Source organism: Gorilla gorilla, chromosome 7, assembly GCF_029281585.2.
Source record: "Gorilla gorilla gorilla isolate KB3781 chromosome 7, NHGRI_mGorGor1-v2.1_pri, whole genome shotgun sequence".
NCBI lineage: Eukaryota > Metazoa > Chordata > Mammalia > Primates > Hominidae > Gorilla > Gorilla gorilla.
Window position 1 is genome coordinate 130,356,380 of NC_073231.2, and position 21,748 is coordinate 130,378,127.

At 43.3% G+C, this 21,748-nt stretch overlaps 2 protein-coding genes across 7 annotated transcripts in view; one reads left to right on the forward strand and one right to left on the reverse strand.

Annotated features, from left to right (window-relative positions):
- TATDN1 (TatD DNase domain containing 1) overlaps window positions 1–10,150 on the reverse strand; it is a 50,263-nt gene extending 40,113 nt beyond the window's left edge. For 2 of the 6 annotated variants that reach the window (XM_019032207.3, XM_004047504.5), the window contains exon 1: window positions 10,053–10,150. In XM_019032207.3, the coding sequence (XP_018887752.1) occupies window positions 10,053–10,074 (22 nt within the window). In that variant the 5' untranslated portion in view covers window positions 10,075–10,150. The remainder of the gene's footprint in view (window positions 1–10,052) is intronic. The other 4 variants (XM_055348731.2, XM_019032201.3, XM_004047505.3 and 1 more) reach the window with 4 other exon arrangements.
- A 64-nt stretch (window positions 10,151–10,214) lies between these two features.
- On the forward strand, window positions 10,215–20,890 carry NDUFB9 (NADH:ubiquinone oxidoreductase subunit B9). The gene is made up of 4 exons (NM_001279728.1): window positions 10,215–10,315; window positions 14,106–14,298; window positions 18,028–18,141; window positions 20,759–20,890. The coding sequence occupies exons 1-4, from the start codon at window positions 10,215–10,217 to the stop codon at window positions 20,888–20,890; spliced, it is 540 nt and encodes a 179-aa protein (NP_001266657.1).
- Window positions 20,891–21,748: the final 858 nt, after the last annotated feature.

The window sequence follows — 21,748 nt, forward strand, 5'->3', positions numbered from 1 at the left end:
ATAAGCCTGTGCCTAGGCAAACCTAGATAACGGACACCTGGGTTGCTTGGCAATGGTCATAAACAATCCTGAGTCCGTCCTGCCTCTGTATCCCTGCTTTCACACCACTGTAAGCTTGCTTCAAGCTAGCCCACACCCTTTTGTGAAGTGTGTATAAAATTCAAGTGCTGTCTTTGTTTCGGGCTCAGTCTTTGGACCTGAGTCTGCTGGGCCTGAGTGCACTCAATAAGATTCTCCTGTTTCAACCCGAGGTCTCTCTCATACTCCTAAATCCCGCAACAATCTGACTAATAGTGGCAGAGACTTTTCAAATCATATCCTTATTGACATAAATCCCAACACTCGGAATTAATATTCCCAGGATGCTTTGATCTGTATCACCTTCACACCCTGCCAACATAGACCTTTTAGTTTAATAATGGAGAGAAAGGGGGTCCTTCTGTAAGTTTGTGTAAGGATACGGGGGGTTACAAAATATCTCAGCAAGCATGAACCTTTTAACTGTAGGCTGCCGAGGCAACAGTGTGCCCAAAGCTGTGCAGGTGGATCAGACCTTATGCCACATACAAACACACAGCCTGAATGGGGGGCACAAGTGATACTCCTGAGGATGTCTTAATTAGCAGATGCATTCATGAGGAGTGCTGACATCACCAGACTAAACCATGGGCCATTTCTCTTGCAAGCTTTCCAGAATCCACTCACTTATTTTAAATGTAAATATTGTGGGCACTGTAGGGATTTTTTATTTTTATTTTTAACTTTATTTTTTTTTATTTTTAACTTTATTTATCTGATGTAGATGACACTTGTCTATCCAGTAGTTCATAGGTCAAGAAGGTCCCATGGTAGGCCAGGTGCAGTGGCTCACGTCTGTAATCCCAACACTCTGGGAGGCCAAGGCAGGTGGATTACTTGAGGTCAGGAGTTTAAGACCAGCCTGGCCAACACAGTGAAATCCAGTCTCTACTAAAAATACAAAAATTAGCTGGGCATGGTGGCAGGTGCCTGTAATCCCAGCTCTTGGGATGCTGAGGCAAGAGAATCACTTGAACCCGGGAGGCGGAGGTTATAATGAGCTGAGATCTCACCACTGCACTCCAGCCTGGGTAACAGAGCAAGACTCAGTCTCAAAAAAAAAAACATAAAAAACCCAAAGAACAACAACAACAAAGAAGGTCCCATGGTAAAGAATGGGTTTCCAATGTTAAAAACATGGGACAAATCAAAACAAGGGGTGACAATATCTGGGCTTTGAAGCAATTGGACCTGGAAAATCAACAGGGAAAGGGGTTGGTCTGGGTAAGTGGTGACATTAGGGACATCTGAGCAGTCAGTGACAGATATTACCAATGGCACATATCTATTATGAATGGATCAAGGAAGTTGTTGGCAAATCCAGCAATCCAATAGGTTTCCTTCTACTAGCAACATGTGGGACAGCTTAACTAAAGTGTTATCATGCCATTCTCTGCATTGAGACAAGACAGAGGGACAATTGCAAAGAGAGGGAAAGGTGACAGTGCAGGTATGAGAGTAAAAGGAATGGAGGGAACAGCCATTTAACAATTCAGAAAACTGAACCAAGGGAAAAACCATAAATCCCATACAAATCCAAGGGGATTATCTGACAAACTTAAGGGACTGTCCTTAAGTAAGAGAACATCTCACTACAGGAACAAAGCAATGATGTCCTCACGAGTGGGGGTCATAAGCCCTGCTCAGTTCTGATAAAGACAAGAAGAGGAAGCACACAGGTAGCTAAACATCGAAGTTATCTAGCAGAAAGGCATGGAACAAATTCTATTAGTTTAGATAGAGGCAAATTATTAAATGAGACCCAGTGTCTTTGAATACAGTCCTGGCCCTGGGTCTCACGAAAGCAGTTTATGTTGACTATTGCCTTTTTCTGGGTCTAAAGATGAGGTTCTGGTTAACTGAAGTCTCGTGTAGAGACTGGCACCAACTTCCAAGATTCAGCAAGGGTTGTTGTTTTCAGATGAGACATGTGCGACCAGGAGTCAATCTCTATAACTTAGCAGCACAAGGATTAATTAATAGCACCCATCCAGTAGGCTGGAGGAAGTATTTTAACTGATGTCTCTTCCACTACTTGTCATCACCAAGCTGGAGGTGGTAATACTGGAGTTTATGGCCTGCTGGGAACCTGTAAAAAGATTCTACAACTTGCAGTGATTGATCTTTATAGCTTTAACAAGCCCCTGGCAATAAGCCTAAAGTTCCCTCCTGTCATTTGGCAGGAGAAAATATTTACTGGTCTAAGTGCACAGACCAACCAGTAACAATTTCAAAAGGGGAGAGCTGACATTTACTGGTGGGAATGGACTGCAGAATCAGTAATGCTAATGGGAGAGCTTTAGGCAAGGACAGGTTAAGTTTCTGTAACTTTTGCCAGCTCGCTTTCAATGATCCCATTAGACTGTTCAACTAGCCCAGAGGACTGGGGGTAATAGGCACAGTGAAAGTGCTGTAAAAGGGCAGATTTAAAAAACTTGTTCTAGTATTTGGCAGGTAAAATGAGTGCCTCTGTCGCTGTGGAATTCAGTGGGAACACCCTAGATAGGAATGGTTTTTCTCAAGCAGCATTTTGGCCACCACCATAGCTGTTGCTTGTTTACAGGTGAAAGACCTACCTCAATGAGAATACATCGTCAACCATCAGAAGAACAAAATTTAATCTGTGGGATGGTGGTAACTAAACGAAATCAAGTTGTCACATGGTTAAGGGACCCTAGGGGAGAGGAAATTGTCCTGGAGGGAGCTTCAGGAGTTCACCTGGGTTATACTGAGGGTAGATATTGCAAAGTTTATATAGCGGTGGGGCAAGAGCTGGAGAGAGCCACCATACAGTAGTACTGTCTACCCCGCTGAATCATTTTGTCTGGATTCCAATGGGTTAGATTATGTATGAAGGTTGTTTGTCTTTGCAGGGTGCTGGGTAGGACTGGATGTCCATTTGGACCTTCCTGTAATTTTGTCTGGGGATTGCAAGCGCAATTTTGTTTCATCCATTTCCCTCTTCCAGACTCCAAGACTGTCTTTTGTGAAAATGAGTCTGGAAAGGTCTTCAGATGGGGAGGGGAGCAAGGAAGAAGGAAGAGCAAGGGGGGGAGGAGGAGGAGGAGGAGTGGGTTGAGTACAACTCGGGAAGGAGCCACATGCTGGGCGGCAGCTTTAGCTGCTGCATCCACTAGGTGGTTGCCTTCGCTGTCTTCCGTCTTGTCAGAGAAATGTCCCTCGACTATGATAACGGCTAGGGCTCAATGAGCCTGAATGGCATCTAAGAGAAACAAAACAGTCTTTGTTTTTGTTGTTTTCTGAGACAGAGTCTCACTCTGTCGCCCGGGCTGGAGTGCAGTGGTGCAATCTCAGCTCACTGCAGCCTCCACCTCCCAGGCTCAAGTCATTCTCCTGCCTCAGCCTCCCACATAGCTGGGATTACAGGTGCGTGCCACCACGTCTGGCTAATTTTTGTGTTTTTTATAGAGACGAGGTTTCACCATGTTGGTCAGGCTGGTCTCAAACTCCTGACCTCAAGTGATCCACCTGCCTCGGCTTCCCAAAGTGCTAGGATTACAGGCGTGAGCCACTGCACCTGGCCTAGTCTTTGTTCTTAATAGGTTGTCCAGAGGAAGTAAAAAATCCTCTTTGTTTCTAGAGCATGCCAAAATCATGGGCAACTCCAAACACATACACGTGCTGTCTGCATAAATATTAACCGTTTCACCCCTGGCCAGTAGGCAGGCCCAAGTGAGGGGATGCTAATTCTGCTTGTTGGGCAGATTGGGCAGTTGGCTGGGGGCCTGATTCAATGATTCCCATCACAGAGACCACCACATAGGCTGCATAATGGAAGCCAGCAGAATTTTTGAGAAAGGATCCACTAGTGGGTAAGGGGGTCTCCCTTAAGTCTATATGAGGTGAGAGAAAAGTGTCTGTAAAGACAACACAGTCTTTGGGTGCGTTAATCTCTTATTAAAGGCAAAACGGGGCCAGGTGTAGTGGCTCATGTCTGTAATCCCAGCACTTTAGGAGGCTGAGGTGGGCAGATCACGAGGTCAGGAGATCGAGACCGTCCTGGCTAACACGGTAAAACCCCGTCTCTACTAAAAATACAAAACATTAGCCGGGCGTGGTGGCGGGCGCCTGTAGTCCCAGCTACTCGGGAGGCTGAGGCAGGAGAATGGCGTGAATCCGGGAGGTGGAGCTTGCAGTGAGCCGAGATCGCGCCACTGCACTACAGCCTGGGCGACACAGTGAGACTCTGTCTCAAAAAAAAAAAAAAACGCAAAATGGTAGCTACATTAAGGAGGTTACAGTAAATTATGGTTAGGTTAGAAGAGGAGAAAAGTATCTCATAGGAGGTCAATCAACTGGCTTAAAGATGCTGAGTGAGGGGACAGGTGCAAAGGGCCTAACTTGAATGAGAAACATATACAATGAGAGGGGATCCCAGGAGTAATTTTTTGGTAGCCTTGATGAGGCCTGAGGGGGTGGCAACTGCCCTCAGTACAGGAAGGAATGCCTTGTGAAACTGGTCAGCTGTCATGGTGAAACTGCAAAAAAGGAGGGGAGCTGGTCCCAATGTCAGGCAGTTGGCTGAAGTCAGCAGAGGAGCAAGTCTTCCAATCTTTGTTTTTCCAGGGCTGGTTTCTGTTCAACTTTTAGGAAAAAAGTCTGGTATTGGTTAGTAAGGAAGGAGACCAGGACCAACCCCTCATCTTGTCATGTTTGGGAATCTTAGTTTTTCATGTTTTTCTGGGGTCTACTTGGTCGAGGGGGGTTCTGTTCAGCCAGTTTAGGGGGCTTAGAATTTTATTTTTATTTCACAGGGACAACCAGCCCAGCTGCTTTGGTAAGTCAGTGACATTAAAAAAAGAAATGCGTGGCAGGGCGCGATGGCTCACGCCTATAATCCCAGCACTTTGGGAGGCTGAGGCAGGAGGATCACGAGGTCAGGAGATCGAGACCATCCTGGCTAACACGGTGAAACCCCGTCTCTACTAAAATACAAAAAATTAGCCGGGCGTGGTGGTGGGCGCCTGTAGTCCCAGCTACTCAGGAGGCTGAGGCAGGAGAATGGTGTGAACCCGGGAGGCAGAGCTTGCAGTGAGCCCAGATTGCACCACTACACTCCAGCCTGGGCAACAGAGCGAGACTCCGTCTCAAAAAAAAAAAAAAAAAAAAAAAAAAGAAATGCGCTAGAGCAAGGGGTTGGTAAACTAAGGCCCACAAGCCACTGCCTACTTTTGTTTGCCTCTAAGCTAAGAATGACTTTACATTTTTAAATAGTTGAAGAAAATCAAAAGAATATTTTGTGACACATCAAAATTATAAGAACTCCAAGTTCCAGTGACCGTAAGTTTTACTGGAACATGGCCACACCTATTTACATACTGTCTATCACCTGCTTTTGAATGACAAGGTGTGAGATAGGAAAAAATGCAAACTGCTTTCTCCTACAGTATTCTCATACTCACAATACTCTGAATTTTTTGTTTGTTTGTTTTAAGTAGAGATGGGGTCTCAGTTTGTTGCCCAGGCTGGTCTTGAACTCCCGGGCTCAAGCAGTCCTCCCGCCTTGGCCTCCCAAAGTGCTTGGATTACAGGCGTGAGGATTCACTTCTGACGTCAGGTATGTGTGGGGTTTCCTCTCCCAACAACCAATTCTCTGACACCAGCTGGGTGACCTATAATTTAACTCAATTCTCACACTATCTACCTGGATATAACATCAGACCGCAGAGGTCAAGGGCTCAGTCCCACAACTCTCCCCATTTCAGATACCAATTACAAGCAGTAGGTTCCCAGGTTACCCACAATTTGTCTAACTTGGCTACAACAAGAGGTTCCCACAACCCCCTTCTCAGGTTTGATCATTTGCTAGAGCAGCTCACGGAACTCAGGAAAGCACTTTATTTATTACCCATTCATTGTAAAAAGATGCAATTCAAAAACGGCCAGGTGGAAGAGACACATAGAGACATATATGGGTTTTTATAGAGGCTTCATCATGTAGGTATGATTGATTAAATCACTGGCCATTAGTGAACAACTCAGCCTTCAGTTTCTCTCCCCTTCCCCAGAAGTGGGAGTGGGTGGGAGGGACTGAAACTTCCAACTCTCTAATCACATGATTGGTTTTCCTAGGCAAACCCCCATCCTGAGGCTATCCAGGAGCCCCCAGCCATCAGTCATCTTAGCAGCATACAAAAAGACACTTAGCACTTAGGAGATTCCAAGGGTTTCAGGAGTTGTGCACAAAGAAATGGGAGCAGAGAACACATACGTATTTACTATTACATCACAGTACACACATGGGCAGAGTTGAATAGCTGCAATAGAGATCACGTGGCCCTCAAAGTCTAAAATATTTACTATACGGCCCTTTAAGGAAAAAGTTTGCAAACCTCTGCACTTGATTTAAAAATTTAAGGAACAACCAAATGTGTGGCTCTAAATGGGATACCATTTTGGACATGACCACCAAGGGACATTTTTGGAACAACAGGAAAAATTTGAGCATGATTTTGGTACTAGTTAAGATGAACATTTCCTGAAATGGAAAGGTGGAGACTGTGATTGAAAAAAGCAGAGTACAAAAGAGTAGCCTCAGTATGATCTTATTTTGTTTGGTATGCCTACAGAAGATCTGGAAAGATAGACATGGAGGTGTTATGTGTGATTTGGAGGAACTGTATTAATCTGCTTTTGCATTGCTATAAAGGAATACCTGAGACTGGGTGATTTATAAAGAAAAGAGGTGTATTTGGCTCATGGTTCTGCAGGTTGTACAAGATGCATGACACCAACATCTGCTTTTGGGAGGATCTCAGGAAGCTTCCAATCCTGGTGGAAAGGGAAGGGGAGCCAGTGTGAACTCATTACCACAGGGAGGCCATCAAGCCTTTCATGAGGGATCCACCCCCATGAGATGGATGTTGGGAAGTGACCCAAACACCTCCCACTGGACGTTGGAGAGCAAATTTTAACATGAGATTTGGAGGGGACAAATATCTAAACTATATCAGGAATGGAATATGATGTTTTTATTTTCACTGTTGTTTGTATTTTGCATTTTCTTCTTGCACAGATATTTCTCATTTTTTGGTGTACTATGTAGTCTAAGATCAATGCAGTAGAGATTCTGGCATATAATAGTTACAGGTAGAAGTATTTTTGAGAGTGGAAGAGTTTGTAAATAATACCCAGGGAATAGAATTCCACTTGTGGAGACAGAAAAGGGAGTATAAGCTGGGCTAAAGACATTCTCATGCTGGCCAGTGGCTCCACGTGTAATCCCAGAACTTTGGGAGGCGGAGGTGGAAGGACTGCTTAAGGCCAGCAATTCAAGACCAGCCTGAGCAACATAGCAGGACACAGTGGTCTACAAAAAAAAATTAGCCTGGTATGGTGGTGAGCACCTCTAGTCTCAGCTACTTGGGAGGATGAGGCAGGAAGATCACTTGAGCCTAGGAGGTCAATGCTGGAGCCATGATCTAAGCCACTGTACTCCAGCCTAGGTGACAGAGCAAGACCCTGTCTCAAAACAAACAAAAACCCCCACTGTTGGGGTATAGTTCTAAGGGGCAGCCACTTGTTATGCAAGTAGAAAAGAGAGAAATGTAGAAAGAATTACAATGGTCAGCTGTCTTAAACCAAAATCTAAGGTAATTTTCATAAAATGGGTTCAATTTTTCATGCAATTGTCCCATGTGAAGCTTGTTCCAGGGATTTAATATGATGTTTTTCAAAATATTGTTCAGAACTCATTATTAGGCTAAGAAATTAGTCTAGCGATCCATGGGCAGAATTTTTTAAATGACACAAACTGAAAGATTAAATATCACAGTAAGTCATATACCAAGGATAGAATGCATAATATGATCTCATTTCTGTTTCAAAAAGGAAAAAAAAAACCTTGATATGTTATATTTTTATGAATCTGTATAACAATCTATTAAAAAATTAGGGAAGGCTATACTTCAAACTTTTAATATGGTTACTTTAGGAGAGGGGGGCTAAAGGAAACCATACAGAAAAAAATTTATTTCAATTATTTATTCCAATAAAGTCACCTTCTTTAAGAAGTCTTTTCTTGCTTATTTTATCTGATGCTAATCCCTTTACTAATTTTCTTATCACCTTAGCACTAAAGCCACTCATTCATACTTTCCCAAACAGTCATTGTACTACGCCCCTAGGAAAAAAATATAAATACCATACCAGTATCTGCCTTAAGAGTTTGATCTAGTGGGAAAGGCATACTCATATTTAATTATAAATAATGTGGTATAAGTTTTAAGGAGTGAGTAGGCAGACAGGCAACAGGGTAGTTGGTAGGCAGAGGAATATTTTGGCCCCAAACTGCCACTCTAAAACCTTGTCAGAGGTAACAAACAGCATGCACAAGTGTTTATAGAGCAGCCCAGGAATGGGCTAGAAAAGTGGGCAGGACTGGACCACAGAAGGGCTTTGTATGGTGTGAAAGCATTTAGGCTATCCTGAGGAGCGTAAATGAAAGATTTGAAGCAAAAGAAACATTTAGCTGATTTGATTTTTAGATACACCAAAACGGAGTCTACATGGAGGATGGATTTAAGACATTAACTTGAGGCAGGGATTTGGTTGTATAACATAAACACACTTTTAAAAAGTTACGTGGCCTTTCTTTACGGAGTACTTCATGGCTCTTTATTCCATCTCCCTCATCAATTATATCAAAGGTTAGGATGGAAAGGCTAAGACACGGCAATGTCTTATTTGACAACCCCTCCCCAAACCCCTACTCCAGGCTTTCCCACAGCAATTTCAAAACCTTTTTCCTGACACTTAACATATTCTCCCCTGCATTTGCTTTTGACTGTACAGTACATAGGTCTTAGGTCTCCAGTCTGAAAACTGCACCACTAGATTTTACAGTTCCACAGGACTTAGCACAACGTCTTTGAAAAAAAAAATACTGCTTAAATAACTCTCAGATCTAAATGTATAATCCTAATCTCTTGATTGCCAGACCACATTCCCAATTGCCCAGATATCTCTACCTGGATGTCCTATAATTATCTCAAACTTAACCTAATCCAAATGGACCTGGGTACCTCTCTTCACCGCCAAACTAGTCATGCTTCCATTTCATATTTAAGTACTTTTCCAAACCCTGAGTCATCTTTGTTCACTCTCTACTACCGGCCATGAACACTCAGCTGCTAAATGCTGCACACATCTCTTCCATTTCTCTCTCTTTTCCATTACCCTAGTTTAAGCTCTTGAAATGCTTCCCTACCTCTCCCTATTTCCCACAAAATCTACATAATAGCTACCAGGATTACCTTGCTAAAGCAGAGGTGTGATCACTGTCATTTCCCACCTTCAAGTAGCTGGAAACCCCACAAAACGAGGATCATGCCCATTTAAATCCCGCAGCATTCTCCCTCTCGTTCTACTGATGCTGACTGGATCATTGTACTTGCCAAGTACAGTTTGTTTTTCTCCCCACTACTTGTGTTTTCTAGTTTCTCCACCAGATGGTGATGACAGTACAACTGGGAGCTTTGTGCCCTGTGTTCCTAGGCCAGTGCCAGGCCCACTTGAGGCGCTCACTAACTATGATATGAACGAATGAATGGTTGAGTGAATTGGTCCCCAGAAGTGAATTGGTCAGCCTCTCCGCCAAGGCAGAGGGGAAGGGCCGGGAGGTGCACGTGGGATGAATGGAAACATAGTGATTGGCCTTTTTGGAGTTTTCTTCTTAAAAAACTGAATACATTACAGATGTTGAAAACAGCACAAAAATCATAACTGTACGGCTTGTTAATTTTTACAAATAAATACACCCTCGTGAATCCAGAACCTAGATCAAGAACCAGAGCATTACCAGCACCCAGAAACCTCCCCGCGCCCTCCTCCACTGAGCGGCCCTTTCAACCCTTACAAAGCCGGAGGGCGCAATTCCTGGGTCCTGTGACCTTGGTGACCGACGCCCGGGACAAGTCAGAAAGACCCAAGGGCGTGGAAAACCCTCCTCTTACCGATAAACTTGAAGCGACTCATGACTGCGCATGGAGGACCTCCCCGGCGGAAGCGGAAGTGGCCGCCGGCAACTCCGCCCTTCCGGCTGGCCCGGCTCCGTCACCCGCAGCAGGCGTGCGGTTTCCCGGCTCTCCGGGCGGCCGGGGAAGGTCAGCGCGGTAATGGCGTTCTTGGCGTCGGGACGCTACCTGACCCATCAGCAAAAGGTGTTGCGGCTTTATAAGCGGGCGCTACGCCACCTCGAGTCGTGGTGCGTCCAGAGGTAAGGGATGGGGACCCAGGACTCGGGGAGGTGACCCTGGGGGCCCCATGGAGGTGGAGAGGCCCCTGGGTACCTGGAGGTTCAAGGACTTCGGGAACGGAATTGGAAGGTGGCCTCTCGCTTCACAGAATCCTATGGTAGACCCGGGTTCAAATCTAGGCTTCGCCACTTATGGCCGGGAGACCTTGTAGAGTTGCTTATCGGGTCTGGGCGTCAGCTTTTTGTTTAGTAAAACGGACGCAGGACCAGCGCAGAGGGTCGCAGGAAAATTAAGTGAAATAAAGGAATGTGCCTAAAATTGTAATTGTCATGGGTCCAGCGCTCGCTAAATCGTTTTCTTCACGATCTTCTCCTTTCCAATATTAACAGCAATAAACTATGCATTATTTTCTTTAGTCTGCAAAACTCTAGGAGTTAGGAATTATCTTAAGCTTATTTTACAGATAAGGAGATGAGCACAGCTGGTAACTTGCGCAAGGTGATAGAGTTTGTAAGTGTCTGAGCCAGGGTTAAAATTTAGGTCTTCCTCCAAAGCATCATCATTCTCCCACCCCTCCCATTAGCTTTTCTCTTTTTAGCTTCATCTAGTCCTTTTCATTACCTTTACATCTTTTTCACCTCTTACATAATTCTCTTTCCACCTCTATCCGTCTGAGACTAGTCTGAGAACATAGTATTAAAATGTGTAGATTTTAATAACCTAAATTCAGTGCAGGGTGGGCTAACAACCCAAGATGTGTGAGTGCCCCGCCTCCACTCCAGTCTTACGACTCCCCAAACGTAGTTTTATAAGAAGGCCTTCTGGGAAAAAAAAAACTATGGAAAATGGAGTAGGCCTGGAAGAATTGCAGAGGGTACCCTCGAAGCCCAGATTGCATATATGTGACTATTAGAAAATCACTGACATACTTCTCTTGATTTGGCAGGAAGATGGCCAAGTACAATGTGATGGGATTGTTAGTTTCTTCCTTGAGTTTTCCTTATTTATTTATTTATTTGACAGAATTTGCAATTCAGATTCTATGCTCTATGCTAAATATATAAATGTTAGTAAATCCATTTTTGAGCAGCAGCAGCTCACGGATTAGTGGGGAAAATGGACATGTAAACAAATCGATGATGAAGGAAGTTGAGCCATCAGGGATTCAGGTATCCCAACACAAATGGTAAATGTTTGAGGTGATGAATATCCAAATTACCCTGATTTGATCATTATACATTATATGAATGTATTAAAATATCACATGTACCCCATAAATAGGTACAATAATTATGTGTCAAAAAAAGTTAAACATGAAAAAAAGAATTCAAGCAATACTGAACTATAGCTGGGAATACTAAAGTCCATAGTTCTAGAGGAAAATGATATAAACTAGCTACTATGACAGCTATGGCTCAGCATTTTTTAGATCTGACATTCTTTCTCAATCCTTGCCTTAATTTCTTCCTCCATTTGCCCTCATTGTGCTGTTCTCTGTGGTTCCATCCTAGGCATACTGTGTTGCTGTATGTACTCGGGCAGCCTCATTTAGTGCTGTCACCACCTGCGCTCATTTGTCTCTAGAGCTGTAGTTCGAATTGCTTGTTAGATCACGACTGTTGGCTGGGCATGATGGCTCACGCCTATAATCCCAGTACTTTGGGAGGCTGAAGTGAGTGGATCACCTGAGGCCAGGAGTTCAACAGCCCGGCCTACATGTGAAACCGCGTCTCTACTAAAAATACAAAAATTAGCCAGGCGTGGTGGTGGGTGCCTGTAATCCCAGCTACTCTTGAGGCTGAGGCAGAAGAACCGCTTGAACCTGGGAGGCAGAGGCTGCAGTGAGCCGAGATCGCCCCATTGCACTCCACCCTGGGCGACAAGAGTGAAACTTTGTCTCAAAAAATAATAATAAAAAAAAAAATTGAAAAGATCACCAACCGTTCTCTCAATCTCCATTTATCTAAATTCTTTGAAATCAAACTTGTTTTCCTGTCACTCCCCATTCTGACTCTTTTCCCAAATTCCCTGCCTCCGCTAATGGTATTATTAGCAATTCAGTTACTGAGCTTTAAGTCTCAGAATTGTTCTCAAGTATTTGCTCCTTATTCCTTTGCCAATAACACACATACTCATACACCATGTATAATTAGACACTGGTTTTTATAAATTCTCTTTCCAGTATGATATTAGTAACTGACATTATTTAACACTTGGGATGTACCAGGCACTTTTTAAAGTGTGTTTATCTTACTGACTGTTTATGACAACCTTAAGACATACACACTGTTATTACCACTATTTTACAGAGGAGGAACCCGTGGCCTAGAAGACTTTTTTTTTGTTTTTCGTTAGACGGAGTTTCGCTTATGTTGCCCAGGCTGGAGTGCAATGGTGCGATCTTGGCTCACCGCAAGTTCCGTCTCCCGGGTTCAAGCAATTCTCCTGCCTCAGTCTCCCGAGTAGCTGGGATTACAGGCATGCGCCACCACGCCTGGCTAATTTTTGTATTTTTACTAGAGACGGGGTTTCGCCATGTTGGCCAGGCTGGTCTTGAACTCCTGACCTCAGGTGACCTCCACCTCAGCCTCCCAAAGTGCTGGGATTACAGGCGTGAGCCACCATGCCTGGCCTTTTTGTTGTTGTTGTTGTTGTTTTGTTTTTTTGAGATGAAGTCTTGCTCTTGTCCCCCAGGCTGGAGTGCAAATGGCACAATCTCGACTCACTGCAACCTCTGCCTCCCGGGTTCAAGCTATTCTCCTGCCTTGGCCCCCAGAGTAGCTGGGATTACAGGTGCCTGCCACCACGCCCGGCTAGTTTTTGTATTTTTAGTTGAGACGGGATTTCACCATGTTGGCCAGGCTGGTGTAGAACTCCTCACCTCAGGTGATCCACCTGCCTTGGCCTCCCAAAGTGCTGGGATTACAGGCGTGAGCCACCATGCCCGGCCTCATTTTTGTATTTTTAGTAGAGACGGGGTTTCTCCATGTTGGTCAGGCTTGTCTTGAACTCCAGACCTCAGGTGATCCACACACCTTGGCCTCCCAATGTGCTGGGATTACAGGTGTGAGCCACCGCACCTGACCAGAAGACATTAACTTACCCCAAGTTACACAGCTAGTAGTGGCAGAGCTAAGATTCAGGCCCATACAGTCTGACTGGAGAGCCTATTCTCATAACTTGGAAGTCTAAATGTCTCTCCTGTCTCCTGTCACCATCACAGCTCCCTACTTTCAGGCCCTCGTCAGCTGTGTCCTAGATTATTGTCAAAACCTCCTAACTGATCTTTGCCCAGTTTCTTTAGAACTTGACTTTAATTTGCCTAAGTTTATGCAGCTAGTGTCAGAGTCAGGATACAAACCTAGCTCTGTATGAGCTAAGCAATACTGTTTCTGCCAAGTAACACCTTTCTTATTCATCTTTGTACCTCCAGAATTTAGCATAGTGACTAGCACAAGATAGAAGGAAATGGAAGTTGTCATTCAATGAATGTTGAATGATCCTACAGAGGTTATAGCTTTTCTCTTGCGAATGCTCTTTTTTTTTTTTTTTGTTTAAATCCTCTTTCCATTGTTGGATGTAAGAGGAGAAAAATGGTTAGGGTATATATTTAATACAGTATTTTTTTGCTGCTGCTGTTTGGTGGGCTGTAGAGGAAGCAGCCATGATGATACAGCTGCTCCATTGGGAGGGTTGGGGGAGGTCCACTGCCCATCCAGAAGGTATCAGAAGTGCAGCCTCCTGTCAGACAGCAACACTGACCACGTGAGTAGGTAACATTTCTAATCTTCAAAATCATTTTGGTTTAAGAGACAAATACCGATACTTTGCTTGTTTGATGAGAGCCCGGTTTGAAGAACATAAGAATGAAAAGGATATGGCGAAGGCCACCCAGCTGTTGAAGGAGGCTGAGGAAGAATTCTGGTACCGTCAGCATCCACAGCCATACATCTTCCCTGACTCTCCTGGGGGCACGTCCTATGAGAGATACGATTGCTACAAGGTAGGTGAGAATTATAATGATGACTGCCTTCTGAGAAATAGACTTTGTTTCTTCAGTCCCAAACCTCAGCCTTAGAAATCACTTGCCCTTCAAGGGGTAGCTAGGAGACTTATTTCCTGACAGTTGTCAGATGCAGGCCTACCTCATTTTATTGCATTTTGTTTTATTGTGCTTGGCAGATATTGTATTTTTACAGATTGAAAGTTTGTGGCAACCCCGTGCTGAGCAAGTCTGTGGGCACCATTTTTCCAACAGCATGTGCTCACTTCTGTCTCTGTTTCTCAGTTTGGCAATTCTTGCAATATTTCAAACTTTTTTTTTATTATTACTCTATCTACACACAGTTGTGGTGAACTGTGATCAATCACCTTTGATGTTACTATTGTCATTGTTTTGGGGCACAAAAAAACCATGCCCATATAAGACAGCAGACTTAATCGATAAATGTGCGTGTGCTGACTGTTTCACCGACCAATAGTTCCTCCGCCTCTATCCCTCTCCTCAGGGTTCCCTATTCCCTAAGACGCAGCAACACTGAAATTAGGACAATTAACGACCATACCATAGCCTCTAAGTGTTCAAGTGAAAGGAAGAGTTACATATCTCTCACTTTAAATCCGTTACACATCTCTTACTTTAAATCAAAAGCTAGAAATGATTAAGCTTAGTGAGGAAGGCATGTTGAAAGCCAAGGTGGGTAGAAAGCAAGGCCTTTTCCGCTGGTTAGCCAAGTTGTGAATGCAAAGGAAATTAAAGGTTTTTTTAAGGAAATTAAAAGTGCTGCTCCACTAAACACACAAATGATAAGTGAAACTGTCTTATTGCTGATATGGAGAAAGTTTTAGTGGTTGGGACAAAAGATCAAACCAGCCACGACATTCCCTTAAGCCAAAGCCTAATCCAGAGCAAGTCTTTAACTCTTCATTTCTATGAAGGCTGAGAGAGATGAGGAAGCTGCAGAAAAAAAGTTGGAAGCTAATAGAGATTGGTCCATGAGGTTTAAGGAAAAAAGCCATCTCTGTAACACAGATGTGCAAGGTGAAGCAACAAGTGCTGATGGAAAAGCTGCAGCAAATTATTACACAAAATCTGGCTAAGGTAGTTGATGAAGGTGGCTATACTCAACAACAGATTTTCAGTGGAGATGAAGTAGCCTTTTTTTGGAATAAGATACCATCTAGAACTTTCATACCTTGAGAGAAATCAATGCTTGGCTTCAAAACTTCAAGGATAGGCTGACTGTCTTGTTAGGGGCTAATGCAGTTGGTGGTTTTAAGTTGAAGCCATTGTTCATTTGCCATTCTGAAAATCCTGCAGCCCTTAAGAATTATGCTAAACCTACTCTGCCTGTGCCCTAGAAATGGAATAACAAAGCCTGGATTACAGCAAATCTGTATACAATATGGTTTACTGAATCTTTTAAGCCCATTGTTGAGACCTGCTACCATGTCTGCTAACACAACATCCATTCTGCAGCCCATGGATCAAGGAGTAATTTCCACTTGCAAGTTTTATTATTTAAGAAATATATTTTGCATAGTTATAGTTGCCATAGATAGTGATTCCTCTGATGGATTTGGGCAAAGTAAAATTTTCTGGAAAGAATTCACCATTCTAAATGCCATTGAGGATATTTATGATTCATGGGAAGAGATCAAAATATCAGCTTTAACAGGGTTGGAAGAAGTTGATTCCAACCCTTGTGGATGATTTTGAAGGGCTCAAGACTTCAGCAGAAGAAGTAACTGCAGAAGTTGTGGAAATAGCAAGAGAGCCAGAATAGAAGTTGATCCTGAGAATATGACTGAATTGCTGTAATCTCATGATAAATCTTGAGCAGATGAAGAGTTGCTTCTTATGGATGAATACGAAAGTGGTTTCTTGAGATGGAGTCTCCTGGTGAAGATTTTGTGAACATTGATGATAACAAAGGACTTCGCATAGCACATCAACTTAGTTGATTAAGCAGTAGCAGGGTTTGAGAGGATTGACTCCAATTTTGCAAGAAGTTCTTCTTTGGGTAAAATGCTATCAAATGGCATCACATGCTATAGAAGTGTTTGGTGTAAGGAAGAGTCAGTTGATGTCGCAAACCTCGTTATTTTAGGAAATTGCCAAAGCCACTCCAGCCTTCAGCAATCATCACCCTGATTAGTCACCAGCCATCAACATTGATACAATACTCTCCACCAGTAAAAAGATTGGTTTTCTGATGGCTCAGATGATTGTTGGCAGTTTTTATCAATAACGTATTTCTTTTGTTTTTGTTTTGGAGATGGTCTCCCTCTGTTGCCCAGGCTGTAGTGCAATAGCATGATCATAGCTCACTGCAGCCTGGACCCCCTGGGCTCAAGCAATCCTCCTGTCCTAGCCAACCAAGTAGCTAAGAAAACAGATGTACACCACCACACCTAGCTAATTTATTTTATTTTTTGTAGAGATGGAATCTTGCTGTGTTGTCCAGGCTGGTCTGGAACTCCTACCCTCATAGAATCTCCCTACCTCAGCCTTCAAAGGGCTGGGACTAAAGGCAGGAGCCACCTCACTCAACCAATAATGTATTTTTAAATTATGTCTTTTTTTTGGTTGGGGGGGGCGGGGACAGAGTTTTGCCCAGGCTGGAGTGCAATGGCACAATCTCGGCTCACCGCAACCTCCACCTCCCAGGTTCAAGCGATTCTCCTACCTCAGCCTCCCAAGTAGCTGGGATTACAGGCATGTACCACTATGCCTGGCTAGTTTTGTATTTTTAGTAGAGACAGGGTTTCTCCATGTTGGTCAGGCTGGTCTTGAACTCCTGACCTCAGGTGATCCGCCTGCCTCAGCCTCCCAAAGTGCTGGGATTACAGGCATGAGCCACTGCACCTGGCCTAAATTATGTACATTTTTTATGTATATTATGTGAGGTTTGCCACATCAATTGACTTTTCCTTTTGATAGCATTTTACCCACAGAAGAACTTCTTTCAAAATGGGAATCAATCCTCTCAAACCCTGCCACTGCTTTATCAACTAAGTTGATGTACTGTTCAAAGTCCTTTGTTATCATTTAATCAATATTCACAAAATCTTCACCAGGAGGACTCCATCTCAACAGACATCATAATGCTGTTGGACACTTTATAGTATAGTATAAACAAAACTTTTATATGCACTGGGAAACCAAAAACATTTTGTGACTTGCTTTATTGTGATATTTGCTATATTGCAGCAGTCTGGAACCAAACCCCCAGTATCTCTAAGGTGTGCCTGTACTGTTTCTTAGGTGTCAGTTTTCTCTCTCTGAGACGTCATTAAGACTTTTCTTTCTACATTCAGATTTAAGGTCGTACAGTATACTTTTTGCTATAACAAAGTTCATTTTGGACTTTAAAGTTAACAAACTTGGATTGGTGCTTAATATTTCTGAGGTACTCTAATTAAGAGTTCCAAGTAAGATAAGACTACTCTGGATATTTAGAGAAGGCAGGTAGGGGAGGAATGAAGCCAGTTCTCCTTGGACTGATGATGGTGCTATTTTTCAGCACCGTCTTTGACTCTAAGGTGTTTTCCTTTATCTTTGGTTCCTACTTATCCTCTGCTGTTCCTTGCTTAGAGTTAGAAACAGTCTGGTAGTTGCAGTGGTTATAAAAATATACCTTGATCTTTGTCTTACATCTCCTGAGCAGGCCCTGTCAGGGATAGGTAAATGTGTCCTGTGGATTGATACCATGATTTCCTCTCCTGACAGGTCCCAGAATGGTGCTTAGATGACTGGCATCCTTCTGAGAAGGCAATGTATCCTGATTACTTTGCCAAGAGAGAACAGTGGAAGAAACTGCGGAGGGAAAGCTGGGAACGAGAGGTGCGTTCTACTTGTACTTCGTTATTCCTTAGCTATGTAGATGGAGTGAAGTTTTGCTCCCCACATGCAGAGGTCCACATTCCAGCCATGACAGTTACTCTGGGCCCTTGCTTCTCAGATATACTTTAGTATCTAAGTGTATCAATTTAACATTTATAACCACCTTACAAGTAAGTTAAAGTGCATTCCCTGGTCATTTTGGCTTTGTCTTTGATTTTGCTTCAGATCTCCTTCTCTTTAGTCCTTTGCCTGACTTTTTTGCCTTCTTGCTATACTTTCCCTTAACCTGCCTCTCCACTATTTTCTTAGGCATTTTTCAGTCATGTTAGGATGGTCAGTTATATTTTTAAAAGCTCAATCTTGCTGTAGTGTGAAGAATATATTGGAGAGGGGAAGAGGAGAAGCAGAGAGACCCTTCTAGGATTATTGCAGAAGTTTAGTCAAAAGGTTGTCATGACTAACACTAGGGTGGATGAAGTGGATATGGAAGGAAATTGACTCAGGACATCATTTGGAGGGATGTGACGACTGACTGGATGTTGAGGGTGGGCGAGGGATGGGGAGGAATCAAGAATGGTTTCTGGGGCAGGGTGCGGTGGCTCACACCTATAATCCCAGCACTTTGGGAGGCCGAAGTGGGTGATAGCTTGAGGTCAGGAGTTCATGACGACCAGCCTGACTAACGTGGTGAAACCCCATCTCTACTAAAAGTACAAATAATTAGCCGGGCATGGGGGGTGTGCACCTGTAATCCCAGCTACTTGGGAGGCTAAGGCAGAATTGCTTGAACCCCAGGAGGTGGAGGTTGCAGTGAGCTGACATCACGCCACTGCATTCCAGCCTGGGCGACAGAGCAAGACTCCATCTCAAAAGAAAAAAAAAGAGAGAATGGTTTCTGGGTTTTAAGCTTTAACATCTGGAGTTTGGTGATGTTTACTGAGATAGGGAAGATTGGGGAAGGGGGCACAGGTGTCAGAGCAGCAATCGAGAATTCATTTTGGAAGTGTGAAGTTTTGAGAATCCTGTGAGACATCAAGTGCAGATGTCAGAAGCCAGCTTCAGATGTGGAAATCTGGAACTCCCAGGAGAGATTTGGCCTAAAAACAGAAACGTGGGAGTTTTCAGTTTTAAAAGCCATGGAGAGATGTATGGAATCCTTAGGAGAGAGTATAGAGAAAGAAGAAAAGGAAAAAGGATTCTTTGTGCATTATAATTGGGCAAAAGATTGTATATAAATACATTTGGGTTAGAAGTTTTGAAGATGACAGACTTGTGTGATAGCTTCCTTTTTTTAGTGAAATAAGAGGAAAAGCCCAGAACGAGTGGGTGCAGCATATTTGGAGAATGTGGACAAGGTGTGATAGTCATGAGGTGAGGAAGAGCTTGCTGGAGAGTAGTAGGATGGCCAGGTGGCAAAGGCCCATTTGAGGTTGGGAATAATTAGTGAGTAATGACTCCTATTTGCTCCCATATCTTTTCTCTTTAGCAATACTAAGCTGTATGAGCACAGGCCTGAGGGTATATGGTTCGGTTTGTCTGTTGCTCAAAGAGTGACAAGGGACTTGAGGTTATTCGAAAGGAAGCTGAATTTAAAAAAAAACAGAGTCAAGCCAGTGGGGGCAGATGCAGAGAGGGAAGGCCAAGTTGGGAGGATCTGTGAATTGGTAGTCTGAGTTTCAAGGAGGCATTTAAACAAATGAGTGGGAAAGGGAGAATGTGGTTGGATAGTGGGATATTTGAATTCATGATTTGGAAGTTGTGCTGGTTCTGGTGATAACATTGAGGATATTGACCTTTGGAAGTGTTTGGCCAAGCGGGACCCGAAGGAAGGGCACTGTGGCCAAAGGGGGCAGTGTTTTGTCAGAAATGTCTCACCGTTTAGAAGCTTGAAGTATATGCATGGTGAGCCGCAGGTTCATTCTGCAGTTGATCACTGGGATAACATCAGACAATTCCTCCTTTACACATCCCATCACTTCAACACTATTAAGCAGCATGTGTGACTGGAGGCCCAGGGCAGCCACAATCCAGAATGGGTGATCCTCTGTTAGGACATTTATCTTGGCCATAACTAGAGCTGGAGGTAGTAGGGCAGCACTTGGCAGAACTGGGCATATTTTTACCTGTGATTTTGTGATTTATTTTTGTTCTTGGTTGCTAGGAAGGGGGCTTAGAATTAACATCCCCAGCATATTATGAACTGAGGTTTCTTAATGGTGCTTTTGGAGAACACTTAGCTGAGACACAACAATAAATGTTTTTCTGGTCAGTGGGTGGGGGCTGTGACAAGGAGAATTGGAATGATAGTTGTCATGTTTCTGTCTGCAGAATAAGAGGAGGTCCAGATAATGAGGTGATGAAAAGGGGTGGGGGGAAGAATAGGAAGGGTAGGCTTTGCTATTTAAAAGAATGGGAAAACCCTTAAGGAGACTTTTCTAAAAGTGTGGATATGAAAATAAAGCAGGTATATGTAAAAAACACTTTTCAATATTGTGATCAGATAGTGTGTAATGTCAGTGACACACCATAGACATAAAGCTGACCCTTCACTGCAGCAAACAGATTTTTATAGTCAATTAGATTCCTTTGGTAATGATTCCTTCCTTGCCTCCTTTAGGTTAAGCAGCTGCAGGAGGAAACGCCACCTGGTGGTCCTTTAACTGAAGCTTTGCCCCCTGCCCGAAAGGAAGGTGATTTGCCCCCACTGTGGTGGTATATTGTGACCAGACCCCGGGAGCGGCCCATGTAGAAAGAGAGAGACCTCATCTTTCATGCTTGCAAGTGAAATATGTTACAGAACATGCACTTGCCCTAATAAAAAATCAGTGAAATGGTCTCTGGTATGACTGACGTTCTTCTAACAATTACCGTGATGCCAAGTGACTGTGCCACTGTCATTGTTTTATCAATTGTGCATGTAAAGAAAATGACGGGACATGTAGTCAGTCAGCTGTGTTCTCTGCAATAAATCACTGATAGCATATGTTACCAGTAAGGAAAAACTGAGGCAGAACCAGATTGAGGCGAACAAACTCGCAAGTCAAAGGCCTAATTAGCTGTGGTAACTAGAAGGAATAAACAAAGCCAAGAACAGAAATACTGGGATTTAAAAATAACCTTTTTGGTTTTCTAAAGATTTCACTAATGGAACTTTAGTTTTTATTAGAACAACTCTCCCTAAGAAGTACATAGTCAACAAATAAGCATGGAATTTGTGGAGTTCTGTCAGCGGTGGAGGTTTGATGGTTGGGGTTAAATGGTCCAATCTGGGATAAAACTTTGTGGCGCTTATTTTAGAAGCAGTTTTCCAGCTTTGCTTCTGCTACCGTAGCTTGGATTGTCTGCGGACTCAAAGGTAAGGGAATAACAGAACTCCTTAAATGTTTCAGAAGCTTTGTTTGTTTTTGTTTTTTAAAGATAAAGCAGTTTTTAAAACTTTCAACCCAAAACAGCTGCTTTTAGTTCTTGATTCCCTCATTAGATAGAACTGTTTTCAAATAGTTTCAGGCAACTAATGATCTTATAGCCATCACAAAAATCTTTTGTCACTTTTCTATGTAAGCTCAATTTGAGTCCCAGTCCATCTTCTAACATTTGACTAAGACCT